We start from the raw sequence: 14,758 nt of genomic DNA, 5'->3' as shown, positions 1-14,758 counted from the left end.
TTCTTTCTATCGGAAGCTGAATACGAGCGATAGGCACGGAAGATACCCTGGCGTGCCACAAACACCATTTCCCAGCTTGATAGGTGTGAACTGAAAGAGTGCTCAGGCGACGGTTGAGACATTCTACGTACACCCCGGCCACAGTCAAGCATCTTCGTACTACTGGATTACCGGGGATTGTTCTGTCTATTGGGTCTTGTACTAGTAGACACTATATGAAAATGATTAGGTAGTCTACTCCATATGATGCTATATTGAAGTCTACCAGCAGAAAGAACGCGGTCCCGAGGACCAATCAGCATTGAGACCCACCGGACCCACCAGTCATACCCGATCAGGGATAGCGCATCGGCTGCCAGCAGGACCGAAATGCTCCATGCAATCATTCGATTTTGGTCCCATATCCATTCCTGTCCCGGCTCACAGACCTGTTCATCAAAGCTAGTATAGCAGGGTGGGTAGACCTGCAACACATCTGAGTCACGGGCATTCCCCAGCGCTGCCTGTGGACCGGTTAGATCTGCGCAATCCCATCTGACGTTCACTCGTACGCAGCCACTACGGTTCAACGAGCCATTGGACATGGGATATAATTACCGTATCGATGATACCTTCCTTGTACCGACCATGGGTAATGTCTCAACCCGATCTCGAACAGGCTGCTTAACGTGCCGACGCCGTAAGAAAAAGTGCGACGAACGGCACCCGATATGCAGTGGTTGCAACAGAAATCAGCTTCCCTGCGAGTGGGTTTCTAATGAGCTGGTGTCTAAAACACGACGGCCACGTTGTCGTCGGCAGCTTGCGGTGACCCAACTGCCGCATGAGGCACAGAAAATGGTCAATGTGTTCGCCATCCCGAAGCCCGGGATGGTGCAGCGGCTGTTGTCACATTTTATAGATCACAGCCCAAGGTGGTTATCAACCAGGACTGGGAAACGCAGATCAGACTTTCTGCAATATTTGCTGCCCGCGGTCTCGCAAAACCTACTGGTTCATAATTGTGTTCTCATGATAGCCTCGGCTGATCTGGCCAAATATTGTCGTGGCGATGTCGAAGTGCGAGCCGTAGCAGTAGAGTACTATGGGAAGGCCGTTTCCGCTTTGCAGGGATCGCTGAACGAGGAGCTGACTGCTGTGGCTGCATACAACCTGCCGGGATCCGGTTAGTAATGAGACATGTCATGGAACTTGCTACTTGAACGCTGACCTTTATTAGATTACACCCCTTTGGCAGTCCTACTGTTGTGTCTGCATGAGGTATGCGCCAACGCGACGGAACCTGTTCCGCTTCGCTGTCTCCGATTTGGCTTCGATTTAGAAACTAAAGGTAGCAGTGTCAGAACTTTACAAACAGCACGCGCATAGTGCCCCATCTTAACGCTGCCGCCGCGCTCCTGCTTCGTCGCCTGCATGACACTCCCGACGACCTGCCACTACGAAGCTTTTTGTTCGAACTATTTTGCTACTATTTCTCCCTAGTAGCCTTCTCGCACGGCTCTAGACTTTCGCTTAGTCAAGCATCTGCCATCTTCAGCTCTCCCATTGTCACCCAATATCTCCAGCAAGGCAATGTCATGGGCACATCGCAGCGTCTATTCATGTGTATCTTTCGAATATCCATGTTGGCGGAGAAGGTCGCATCCGAGCGGCAGTTCCACGACTCACCGGCACGAACAGAGCTTACCGGGCTTGCGCAGCAATTGATCACCTGGCAACTTGAGCTTCCCCCAAGAACAGACGCAGATATCGCCTGGCTTAATGACGCAATAACATCCGAACTCTACCGCCTGGCATGTCTGATATATATCAAAAAGGTTCTAGATCCCGCGCTGTCTGACGACAGTCCACCTATTCAGGCGCTTGTCATAGCATTCGCTGACAATTTGGGCCATCTACCACCCGACGCCCCGTCGAATAACATTCTTTGCTGGCCGCTGGTTGTAGCTGGGCTCTCTGCCGTGGAGAGTACACACCAACGGGCCATTAGCATAAGACTGGGACAAATCTATGACATATGGCGGTCCGATATACTTTGTCAAAGTGCCGCGTTTTTGCGACAGAAGTGGCGGCGCGATCGGAATCCGAATCGCTGTTTCGCATCAGCCTCCTGTGGAGAGCAGGAAAAGGGTGAAGATCGCTCAACGGCTGCAGTCAATGATATACTCCACCTTCAGTTCCCAGTAATTCTGGTTTAGCCGGTGGCATGAATGCAAATGGGAAACGGCTTGCTTACGTCATTTGTCTCACTTATCACCGCGAACGACGACTCTGCCTCTGATGGCCTTCGCCTCCTTCATACAGGATGCAAAAATGCAACATTTAGACTACGTATATCACGTCCGGCATCAAGGTGTCCATTCCTCTTACTGCTGTCCGTGTGAATGTGTCTGATTGGCAAGTCCTAGCACGTTACTCCCAAATGCGGCTTCGCATCCATTTTCATATGAAGATGTCATCATGGACTCGCTATATACAACTCTATGGATACACGCGTATATACAACAAACAACCACATATACCAAACCCCACAAAGCCCAAAACTGAGGGAACACTCGACAACTGGACGCCCCATTTCCAGAAAACGTCAAACCGCAGGGCGTCGCAGCATCCAATGCAACAATTCTACCTTCTTCTCGCCCACCCCATCAACACCTTCCCCCACAATCGTCCATCCACATTTAGTCAGTACCTTCGCACTCCCCACGTTCGTCTTATCCGTCACAGCACGCAATGTCCCCACTTCCGCAGCCCCAGAGACCCCGTCCCCAGGAATCGGCAACCTCCACCACGCTTCCGCAAACCCCTTCAGCGCTTCCGTGGCGTACCCGCTCCCCCACGTCTCAGGCAGAAATAGATATCCCACCTCGGGACCGTCCTCAGCGGTAATAGATACGATGCCCATAATGCCAATAAGATCGCCTTCCTCGGACGTCGTGGCCGAGACTTCACCCTGGATCGTTTTGCGCAGGACCGCGAAATTGTAGTTCGGTCGTTCCCCTGCTTCGGTGTCATGTGTGAACCGTTCCATCCATTTACTCGTTTCTTCTGTCGTGGCGTCGATGCGCCCCTGTCGGGTCCAGCGCATGACATCGGGAGTGGTTCGGAGAACGTGCAGAGCGGGAAGATCCGCGGCCCGAAACGGTCGGAGGAGAAGCCGGGCCGTGTGGATCGCGGGTGTTTGGGATTGTTGGGGGAGGAGTGGTAGGATTGGCATGGCTGTGATTTTGGGGTTTGGGTATGGATGGGTATGCTGTGGGAACTTTTGCCGGTGGGTATCGTCGAGCTATATATAGGTTTACCGAGACTGATGGTTACGATGCCGTGTGGTCCGCTGGCCCACTGAATGAGTCATCTCGTATTCAACAGTCTCCATTCCACTATCTGGTTTGCCATGTTAAACACTTTTAAGGAAAAGGTTAATGTGCTGCCAGAGCTTGTTGCGTGTAGTTTAATACAAAAATGGATTATATCCGTCAAGCCTTATTGGATAGTTCCGAAAAATCTTGATAGAATGCACGACCCACCCATAGCACCCGACTATATAAAATGCCGATATGCTTACAGGATCACTAAACCATAACAGCACTACTGCCCCCCTCTAAACACTCCTCACGCACATCCTTGATCGCACCAACAATCTGCATCATGGCGTCCCAAATCCGAGCACGGTTCTGTAGCCCTTTGAGCTGTTTCCAATTGACAGTAATGTCCCGGTAGAGCTGATACCAATTCGTGTTATTATAATCCAATTTGACGGGACTCAGACCGAGAACCTCCAGTCTGTCCGGGTGGTCCGGCCATTCCCACTGTGGTTGGTTTCGCAGCCATTCAGCCTGAACTTCAGGCATCTCTTCAGCGATGACAAGTCTTTGTTTCTCCATGTCACGGTCCCACTCTTCTCGAGCTTCCTTTTCCTGGTGCACGTCGTGGGTGATTACAGTGGCCCAATAGTATGGCGTCGGATCCGACGACCACGCTTCATACAACCACGGCATTTCCCGAACGACCAGCCGATGCCATAGCGAATTCGGTAAGTGTGTGAAGGCGCGTGAGGCGAGTCGAAGAGCGGCAATGTCTTGGGAGCTAAGGTAGTCAATGATGATCAAACTGATTTCAATGGGGAATGCTAGGAAAGGATCCGGGGCGGATGATACGGTATTTGTTTGATTCCTGGCGTCGAAGGGGCTGCTGTGGACGCTGAACCCTTTGTCCGTGGAAATGGCGGACTTGATGATCGGCTTCAGCGCAGGGACAAATATGGGATTGGCGACTAGGTACTCATGGCCGACCTGATGGTTCCAGACCTGTTCTTGTCCTTCTGTGACATGTTCGTGGTTTTCAATTGGAAAGGGCTGGCTTGTCATACATCCTCTGTCACGAATCCGGACCAACGTATCCATGTCAACTTCCCCTAAACACTGCTTGCTCGCTTGGATAAACAACTCAAAGCATGCTGGATGAAACGGTAGCCCGATCTCGTTGAGCTCCTCCTGAGACTGCGACAAGTAAGTCATCTATATTGCACTGCAGCGAAAGTAACGTTGAGTATGTGCTATACCGTTGCGAACAAAAATTCAGTTTCCGCCCGAATATTATTGACACCGTGTCGAACCGGCGCAAATATCAATCCATCTCCAGATGAAGGCATGATCTGCGCGACGCCCGTCAGATGATATTGACTCTTCCGTTCGAAGTCGAGATCGTCCACTCGAGGTTTCCAACCGGGTCCTTTCGCAAGGATACACTGAACGGTATGGCAGCCTCTCATTTCTTCGGCGAAGATATTCCTCCCCAAGTAAGCTCGGCTATTTCGGCAGTCTGGCCCAGCAATATGTTCATAGCATCTGGACTTGTCGTAGGCCTCCTTGTTCATTGTCCTAGAGCCATCAGCATTGATGGTCCAAATACTCTCGCCTAGTTGTGTTGAGAGGGGGTAGAACTTGGTGTCGTATTCCGGGTGATCAGGCCCCTGTACCTTAAACGTCCACTCTAGTTGATTTGTACATTCATCGTCGGATGTCTCCATACGTTCATCCTCAGCATCACTTGCTCCTGACTCGTATTCTAGAGGTTCATCCCCAGAATCACTCTGATATTCATAGTTAGGGTCATCCAGATGAATACCACCCGCTGGGTCATCATCGTATAATAGGGGTCTCGGGTTATAAAACCCAGGAGGTCGGAGAGCCATGCAGCACCCCATCTCGGATGAGCAGTCATCGTAATCGTACATATCTTGCGCCCGCTCTTCCTCGTCTTCTTCATCCCTTGTGAAGTCCCGTCCCTCGACCCATCCGCCACGACCACCAGGGCCGAAAGCCGCTGACCTCGGCTCCCATTTCGAGCGGATGCGGCTGATGTTGAAGTGGACGCCGCAGAATTGACAGGGGACCTGTTTTTTGGTGTCAGAATTTCTGGGATGGCTTAATTGGATGTACAAATGGAGATTGTGCAGAGAAAATGGCATTCAAAACGTATTGCAAGTATGCACGGACCTCCCAGTATCCTAAACGAAAACCGTTAATTCTGTGAGCATAGCTCCTGTGGACTATTCGAGAAATGACGTACCCATTTTGGTTGTCAGGAGAGGCTATATCACTACAATAACCCTCGCTGAGGTTTCAAGTGGGGTTTGCTTCTCAGGGGCAGAAGCTCAATATATGTCTTTAAAATCTCGTATTCACCGCTAATGTCGATCCGATCTGTTCTCAGGAACGGGCCCACTATTACGAGTCACACCCCTGCGTTGGCTGCCAGGCAGCTCCAGGGAGCGTAATCTACTATAAGAACTATGAATAGGTACTGATGACTGAATTAAGGTAATATGTCATATTTCATATCTTTCTAAGCATTCATGCAGCGCTCGATACAGGCTGTGGGACGAATAGGTCTACAAAATCACTAGCGGCCATCTTCTCCAACTTCGGCGAATTTACCGTGTCCAGAATCTGCTCCACCCTGTCTGAGGAAAGCTTTAAGCCCAAATTCTGCTGGGCCTTCTCCCGAACCAGCTGTAGAGTCTCGGGCCGACGTACATGGCCCAGGGGGAACGGAACCATTTCTTCCAACTTGGTGCCATCCCGCAATGTCACCTCCAATGCGTTGGCCACGCTGCGGCACTGAGGATCATGGTAATCGTGGGTGAATGACGGGTCCTCTTCCATGGTGGTGATAGAGCGTAGTGATTCTACGCGAGGATCACGAGCCCAGGGACTGCTGTCCTGGTAGTCGGCGGTCGTGATTTGACTGCCCTTGAGCAGGACCACGGCGACCATATACCGCAGGCAGTGGTCGCGATCTGCGGCGTTGTGCAGTGGGCCCTTCTTATTGATGATGATCATTCCGGCCTCTTGGGTTCTTGCTCGAATGCTAACAATGTCGGTTTCCGGCCGGAGCCCACGCTGGGCCATCTTTTGCGCGATGGTCAATGCTGCTTCCACCGCGGTCAATCCGTGCCCTTCAGCTGTGGAAACTTTGAAGAGGACCGTCTCCATAACCCAGCTGGTGAATGGACGGGGTAGCTCAAAGGTCTGACCACGGTACAAAACATCATAAAATCCCCAACGCGGGGTGGTGATCGCAGAGCGGATACCTGGCTGGCCACACCGAACCAGGTTGGCCAGATGTACAGCACGCATGCAGGCATCCCCGGCGGCCCATCCTTTCCGGGGTCCCGCGTTTGGCGCTTGTCGATAGACCCGCAGCGGATGACCATCGGCCCAGGCATGCGAGACTACAGCGCGGGCTTGATCACGAGATAGACCCATGAGCCAGGACACCATAGCCGACGAGGCAACCTTGACCAGAATGACATGATCGAGGCCAACCTTGTTGAAGGCGTTGCGGATCTGGAACACGCCCTGGATCTCGTACGCCTTGATCAGAGCAGTGAGGACCTGTTTCATGGAGATTACTTTGTCAGGGTTGCCACGAGCAAGGGCCTCCCGACTGAGGATGTCGGCGGTGCTGAGGATCGCACCAAGGTTATCTAGTCATCGGTCAGAACAGACGGACGGCAGGTGTGGATAATGGGGCTCATCCTTACCCGATGGATGCCCCCATTCAGCACCAGGAAAGGCATCATTGTGGTCGAGGTAGCGGATCATGCCCCCAAGGTCAAAGGCACCCTTGAGAGCATCCACCTGCAATTGAGTACCGGGCACTCGGAAGCCCCCTGGCACCGTGGCTGTATTGGGCCAGACAGGGCCAATCATGGCGGCACATTCCGGGCTAGTGTGAATACTTTCAATGGCAGCTCCCAGCGCATCCAGAAGGGCAGCTTTGGCCCGTGCCCAGGCGGCTGGGGAGTCAATCTCATAGTCATAGGCGTATTCGACGATCAAATCGATCACCTTGTCGTAGGAAGGACAGTTATTGTCGTCCGCCGCTGGAATCGTCATTTTCGCTTTTGCGTCATAAACTGTGATTCTGGTGTATTTCCTCGTTCTCCAAGCTAGCCTCATTTTATAACCAACTAACTGGTAATCCCGAGTATAGAAGCTATAGGCGCGATATGTTGTCGCTCCGCTCGGCGTCGATGGGCCGCGTCTCGGCTCTCGAACTCCGGCAGCCAGATCTCTCCGAGCGACCCAGCGTAAGAACCCAGCGTAAGATTTGCTTTGCCATCCCACACAGTCCACGTCCAGGAATATTGGAGATCGCACCGACCCAGCGTAAGGACCCAGCGTAACATTCGTTCCCGACTATCATAATCCGCGCGCAGTGTGGATAGAGTAAATAGTAGACGGAATGCCCACATATCTAGTAGCAGTTAACCGAAACAATCGCCTCGCGCCGTGCTAGAAATCGAAGGACGCTCAGCGTGAAGCACGACCGACACATCGCCTTTGCAAACAATAATTAATATCCTGGTTACTCTTTTCTGTCAGCGCCCTCACTTCCTTCCTTACCATGGCCTCTACACCCAGCTCTGGTTCCTATGATCTTGCGATCGTGACACCCTCGGAAGACTATTCCTTAAGGTCTTTCTCTCTTGCCCAGGGGAATATCCAGCAAACGTTCCTTGTATCAGCACAGGATGGGGCCTTCCTGGACCAGCAAAAGGCCTCTTTCTTGCAGAACCATTCGAAAGATCAGTCTATTCTCGCGTTAGTGTTTGCATTTTTACAATTCCTCCTGGATGAAGATTGCCCACCAGCTCCCCTAGGGGCTTTCCTCGGCGCCATCGAATCTCAGTGCGTGAGAGACACGAATATCCACGACCTGGTTATGCCCGAGCCCGAGGCGAAGAATATTATACGCACCTACTACCGCGCACATGCTGTGGCAGGTCTCAGTCCCCGTCCAGCCCCCAGTGGGCTCTTCACCACAACTAACAACGACGCGCACCGCATCTTGATGGCCTTCGGCGGCCAAGGATCTACGAATCTTGTCTGTGTTGACGAATTGGCCGAGCTATATTCTCTTTACCAACCGTTACTTGAGCCGCTGATCGCATCAGTAGCGCCAGCCCTCGCAAGTCTTTCTCGGGATCCGTCCACGTCACAGCACTACTTGGGTCGTGAGATTGACCTTTACTCCTGGTTGACCAACCCCGAGTCTCGTCCGGACCGAGCCTTTACAGCCACAGCCGCAGTCAGTTTCCCCATAATTGGCTTACTTGACATGGCCCATTATTACGTGCTTGGTAAATTGCTCAACTCGGATTCCCCGAAGCGACTAAGGTCATCGCTACAAGGCCTCACTGGCCACTCGCAGGGAATCATCGTGGCTGCAGCCGTCGCTCAAGCGGACTCGTGGGCGTCGTTTTTGGCACAGGCACAATGGGCCATCCGCCTATTGTTTTGGATGGGCTATGAATGCCACACTGCCGCCCCGGTCTCCCCATTATCGTCCGCCGCCATCAGAGATAGTATTGAGCACGGCGAGGGATCCCCTTCATGGCTGCTTAGTGTCCGCGGCCTGCGATATCCTGCCCTTGATGCGTTAATCGCGGACTGTAATCGCCGTTTACCGGAATCTGAGCACGTGTCCATCGGACTGATCAACACTGAACGGAATCTGGTGGTAGCCGGCACTCCACGTTCTCTCCGAGGCTTATGTCTGCGGTTGCGAGAGATCGAAGCCGATGATGGACAAGATCAGAGTCGGGTGCCTTTCCGTCAGCGCAAGCCCGTTGTCCATCATACCTTCCTGCCTGTTAGCGCTCCTTTCCATTCCAGTCACCTCCGTGCCGCTGCGGACCGCGTCAAGGCACGGTTTCCGGATGCCTCGTCGCCCAAAGTGGGCGATCTCCTCACTGCGGTCTTTCATACACGGACTGGCCAGGATATGCGCGAGATGTTCAGCCCATCGACCAACCTAATCCAAAGCTTGGTCGAGGCAGTAGCATGTGAGACTGTGGATTGGCCTGCAACGTTGCAGGTGTCGCGTTCTACGCCGCCCTCCCACATTGTGCTTCTCAGCAGTAGCCGTCTCAGTGATCTCGTTTCTGAAATTGTCGATGGCCGAGGAGTTCGCATCATCGCAGGGACGGTGCTAGCCCCAACAGACACCACTACCCTGGGTGGTAAAGCGGAGTTACTAACCGCGAAGCCGTCACAGGCGCCGGTCCCCTGGGGGGACCTCTTCAAAGCTCGGCTGGTGGCGGGCCCAGATGGCAAGCCCGCACTCGAGACGCGACTCAGTGAGCTGCTGCAAGCCCCGCCTATTATCACAGCGGGGATGACACCCACTACGGTACACTGGGACTTTGTGGCTGCGGTGATGCAGGCAGGCTATCATGTTGAGCTGGCCGGTGGTGGATACTTTGACGCGGCTGGCATGACAGCTGCGATTGAGAAATTAGCGGTCCACGTTCCGCCTGGCCGTGGCATCACTTGCAATCTCATCTATGCCAGCCCTCATTCAATTGCATTCCAGATCCCCCTCATCCGCAGCATGATCCAACGGGGAATCCCCATAGATGGGTTGACGATCGGAGCTGGAGTTCCCTCGCTGGACGTGGTGAAAGAATGGATCCAGACACTGGGTATCAAACATCTTTCTCTCAAACCGGGTTCTATCGCTGCCATATATGAGGTAATTGAAATCGCTAAAATGCACCCCTCGTTCCCGATTATTTTGCAGTGGACTGGAGGCCGCGGCGGTGGTCACCACTCCTGTGAGGACTTCCACGAACCACTTCTGCAGACGTACCGGGATATCCGCCGCTGTTCCAATCTGTATCTGGTTGTGGGCAGTGGGTTTGGCCAGGCGGACCAAATGCACCCATATATCACGGGTGAATGGTCGCTGCCATTCGGTCACGCCTTGATGCCTTGTGATGGTATCCTCATAGGCAGTCGGATGATGGTCGCCCGGGAGGCGCACACATCTACGCAAGCAAAGAAGCTGATCTTAGCAGCTGCTGGAGTGCCCGACTCGGAATGGGAGCAGACCTTCAAGAAGCCCACCGGCGGAGTATTGACCGTTCAGTCGGAGATGGGCCAGCCGATTCACAAGCTGGCAACCCGTGGAGTTCGGCTGTGGCATGAGATGGACAGGACTATCTTCAGCTTGCCTCGGGACAAACGAGTTGCTGCACTCCTTGCGCGTAAGCCTGAGATCATACGTCGTCTCAGCGCTGATTTTGCCAAGCCGTGGTTTGGCTACAATGCTGCCGGTGATGCCGTCGACCTAGAGGACATGACGTATACTGAAGTTATTGCTCGCTTGATCCGGTTAGTCTATGTTAGCCACCAACACCGGTGGATTGACGCATCCTACCGTCAGCTCGTTTTGGACTTCACCTACCGAACTCTAGAGCGTGTCTCCGATGTCGTTTATGCGACGGACAAGCTTGACCTCAGTCGCCCTGAACAGTTCGTCGAGCAGGTGCAACAACTCTGCCCTGCGGCAACCACACGTCGTCTACACCCAGACGATGTCCGCTTCTTTCTCACAGCCTGCAAAAAGCGTGGTCGCAAGCCCGTCAACTTTATCCCAGCTTTGGATGAAGACTTCGAGTACTGGTTCAAGAAAGACTCCCTGTGGCAGTCGGAGGATGTGGATGCAATCATCGACCAGGACGCTGAGCGGGTGTGTATCCTCCAAGGCCCCGTGGCCGTGCAATACTCGCGTCGGGAAGACCAGTCAGCCAAGGACATCCTTGATGAGATCCACCATGGGCTTGTAGACCGTTTCGAGGAGGAGCGGCCTCAAACGGATCGGCCTCCGTTGGCCATATCGGAGATGGTCTCATCCCAAATCACCGTAACGGAAAGCAACACCCATCGTATCATCCGTCCTGCATCTGAGAACCTGCTCTCTGTCGAAGACTGGCAAACATTCCTGGCTAGCCAAGTCACGGGTGGCGTCCGAAGCGTTCTCACGGCTGAGCAAGTCACACGAGATTCCCAGAGACAAGCGAATCCTTTGCGCCGAGTTCTAGAGCCACGGATAGGGCAATCAGTCCAGCTACCCCTAGGCGGCAGTGATCTACTGCTAGTAGAAGATACGCAGAACCGTCCCCTAGTCCACATCAAGCCCAGTGGTGCTGAGGAGGTTGCTGTAGACTTCTATTATTATGACTTCCTGGAGACCCCTGCCGTTCTACGATTCACGTACCAGTGCAATTCGAAGAGTCTTTCCTTGGTAGAGAATCTCGAGGGGCGTGACGACCGAGTGAAATTGTTCTATGCTCATCTGTGGCGCGGTCGTGCCGATCTCAGTTCCCACCGGCTGAGTGACGTCTTTGAGGGCGAGGAAATCACCCTTTCGTCCGATCTTCATCGTCACCTTCACAATGCTCTCCGTCATACAGTCCCAGATGCCACTGCATCCGCCACAACAAACACCTTACCCCTCGAGGCCGCGATTATTGCCGCTTGGAAACCCCTTATGGAGCCGCTATTTGTTGCAGAGCTCCAGGGCGACTTGCTCCGCCTCGTCCATCTTTCCAATAGCATCCGGTACGCTCCTGGCGCCACTCCACTGGAGGTCAACGATGTTGTCGCCACCAAATCGCAGGTGCGTGCAGTGACCATCAAGGAAACTGGCAAGACGATCAGTGTCGAGGCGCAAATCCTTCGGTCCCAGACGTTAGTGGCCACTGTGACTTCGGAGTTTTTCATTAAGGGATCCTTTTCCGATTACGAGACCACCTTCAGTCACCAGGACGAAGCCGCGACTGAACTAAAGGTGCAGTCCGCGATAGATGAAGCCCTTCTGCGAGACCGTGAATGGCTTCTCTTGGATGACCCTACACAGTCATTGATCAACAAAACCCTCGTCTTCCGTCTACACACCGTGACCCGGTGGAAGGACCAATCTACCTTCGCTAGCCTGAAGACCACTGGATCGATCTACGCCAAGCATTGGAATGGCACCGAGCAGAGAGTTGGAAGCGTTGTATCTGAGCTGGCTGAATGTCATGGCAATCCCGTGATTGACTTCCTGCAGCGCAAGGGCACAGTGGTCCAAGAGAAGGTTCCTCTAAAGCACCCAGGCCTGATCGATAACGGATCGAGGACCATCCGCTTACCATTCAATAACGCCCTCTACAGCTCCGTATCCAAGGACTACAATCCCATCCACACCTCCTCTGTCTTTGCACGTTTCGCAGACCTTCCCGGCACTATCACCCATGGCATGTACACCGCCGCCGTTTCGCGTGCGGTCACGGAATGTCTGGCAGCGGACGGTGAGACGGGTCGGCTTCGAAGCTTCTCCGCGTCTTTCGTTGGGATGGTGTTGCCAGGCGACCAACTCACGGTCCGGATCCGACATGAAGCCATGTGTCACGGGCGCATGGTACTCTCCGTTGCGGCATACCGAGAGGGTACCGATGAGAAGGTACTGCAAGGGGAAGCCGAAGTGGAGCAGCGAACTTCCGCGTACCTGTTTACCGGTCAGGGCAGCCAGGCACAGAGCATGGGAATGCAGTTGTATGAGTCGAGCCCGGTTGCTCGAGCAGTATGGGATGAGGTTGACCGCCGTCTTCTTGATCAATACGGTATGTTGTGTTCTAATCACTCACATCCCTGAAGACTCGCTGTTTTCATGGCTACGATGAGCGTTATACGTAAGGAAAATCTTTCGGAAGCTGACATTAACATATCTAGGCTGGTCAATCCTGAACGTTGTCCGTGCCAATCCCAAAGAGATCACCATCCACTTCCGTGGGGCTCGTGGCAGACGAATCCGCGACAACTACCTGGCGATGAGGACGGAAACCAGAATGCCAGACGGTTCCACCAGGCTCGAACCTATCCTTCGCGATCTTACGCCCAAATCGGAGTCGTACACCTTCTTCGACTCCCGGGGCCTGCTCTATGCCACGCAATTTGCTCAACCGGCTATCCTACTAATGGAAAAGGCCGCCTTCGAGGATATGAAGGCAAATGGTCTCATCCAAGAGGGGGCTGCCTTCGCAGGCCACTCTCTAGGCGAGTACGGAGTCCTAGCCTCATTAGTTGACTTCTTGCCGTTTGAGATGATGATGAGCGTCGTCTTCTATCGTGGGTTGGTGATGCAGTTCACCATGGAGCGCGACTCCAATGGACACACCGGGTTCTCTATGGTAGCCGTCAGTCCGAAGAGGGTGGGCAAATGTAAGCTTTGTTTTTGTTTCGCTCAGGCATTTTTCACCAGACTCACACCGGCATAGATTTCGATGAAGCCATGCTACGCATCGTCGTGGATTTGATCCACCGACAAAGTGGCAATCTGTTGGAGATCGTCAATTTCAATGTTGAAGCCGAACAATATGTTTGTGCCGGACACGTAAGTCGTAGCCCATTACATTCCCCACATCATGCTCATGAATTCCAGGTCCGCAACATTTACGTCTTGACCGGCATCCTCGACCTTCTATCCCAATCCAGCACTGGCCCTCAGCTCGTAGACTCGCTCCGCCGCGCTGCTGATCCCGCCATCACTGACGTAGCCAAAGAGATTGCCGTTCATCTTGAAAAGGCACCCCAATTGAACAACCCCACTGAATTGAAACGGGGGCGAGCGACTATCCCATTGCAAGGCATCGACGTTCCCTTCCATTCGTCACACCTTCGCTCCGGGGTGTCTGTCTACCGACGATTCCTGGAAGAGCGGATCCAAGCAGAGAATGTACAGGTCGACCGCCTGGTGGGCAAATTTATTCCCAACGTCATGGGCAAGCCGTTCGCTATTGATCGGCCATATCTAGAAGAGGCCGCAGCGGTCACGGGAAGTTCAGTGTTGCGGGAGTTGGCGCTAGCAGCATGATGTATTATTAGTAGTATCTAGATAATCAGAATGACAACTTTTATGATGATTGACGATGACGTATAACTTGTGCAAGCTTTTCCAAAGAATCAGCCACAGCAGCCAGTTCTGTCCATGGCTTCGAAAATATTCGGCTGTCGTGGAGGTAGGACAAAGTTAGGCTCCCATGGCGAAATTTGTCGAGAAACCCACAAAGGTTCTTCCTGATTCGGCGAACGGGACCCTCCATATGTGTCGCTGTAGGGTTTGCTGTTGCATCATCGACACTGTCATATTTCCTTTCTTGGCTATCAAACTATGCAACCTAACTTACCTAAGGTAGTTCAACTTGACAACCTGCTTGAAGTTGAGCTTCCGTCTGTATCCCAGGGCAACTCCAGTTCAGCCGGTTTCTTGCGGCTGCACCTCTGCAAAGGTCATCATTTAGTGCTTGTAACGGGGGTTTTGAGGGCTAGACTCTGCAACTCCCAGTTTCAGGAGTCAGTTGAAATGTCCACAGACAAACAGTCTCATCTAGACCCATCACGTGGCAAGCCACACCGGAAGCGTC

At 53.1% G+C, this 14,758-nt stretch overlaps 3 protein-coding genes across 3 annotated transcripts; 2 read left to right on the top strand and 1 right to left on the bottom strand.

The window, feature by feature from the left end:
- Window positions 1-582: 582 nt before the first annotated feature.
- On the top strand, window positions 583-2,198 carry ANOM_000418 (Zn(II)2Cys6 transcription factor; the record flags this gene model as incomplete). The annotated part of the gene is made up of 3 exons (XM_015545676.1): window positions 583-1,165; window positions 1,220-1,260; window positions 1,338-2,198. 3 exons carry the CDS (start codon window positions 583-585, stop codon window positions 2,196-2,198), a joined length of 1,485 nt encoding a protein of 494 aa, XP_015412290.1.
- Window positions 2,199-2,587: 389 nt separating this feature from the next.
- ANOM_000417 (uncharacterized protein) lies at window positions 2,588-7,403 on the bottom strand (the record flags this gene model as incomplete). Its single annotated transcript, XM_015545675.1, has 5 exons — window positions 2,588-3,286; window positions 3,621-4,499; window positions 4,562-5,395; window positions 5,874-6,991; window positions 7,049-7,403. 5 exons carry the CDS (start codon window positions 7,401-7,403, stop codon window positions 2,588-2,590), a joined length of 3,885 nt encoding a protein of 1,294 aa, XP_015412295.1.
- Window positions 7,404-7,914: 511 nt separating this feature from the next.
- ANOM_000416 (putative fatty acid synthase subunit beta) lies at window positions 7,915-14,208 on the top strand (the record flags this gene model as incomplete). Its single annotated transcript, XM_015545674.1, has 4 exons — window positions 7,915-12,958; window positions 13,068-13,556; window positions 13,613-13,728; window positions 13,777-14,208. 4 exons carry the CDS (start codon window positions 7,915-7,917, stop codon window positions 14,206-14,208), a joined length of 6,081 nt encoding a protein of 2,026 aa, XP_015412294.1.
- Window positions 14,209-14,758: the final 550 nt, after the last annotated feature.

This window comes from Aspergillus nomiae, assembly GCF_001204775.2.
Source record: "Aspergillus nomiae NRRL 13137 chromosome Unknown contig00003, whole genome shotgun sequence".
Lineage (NCBI taxonomy): Eukaryota > Fungi > Ascomycota > Eurotiomycetes > Eurotiales > Aspergillaceae > Aspergillus > Aspergillus nomiae.
The sequence above is the reverse complement of the archived record's forward strand: the minus strand, read 5'-3'. Positions and strand labels throughout refer to the sequence as shown.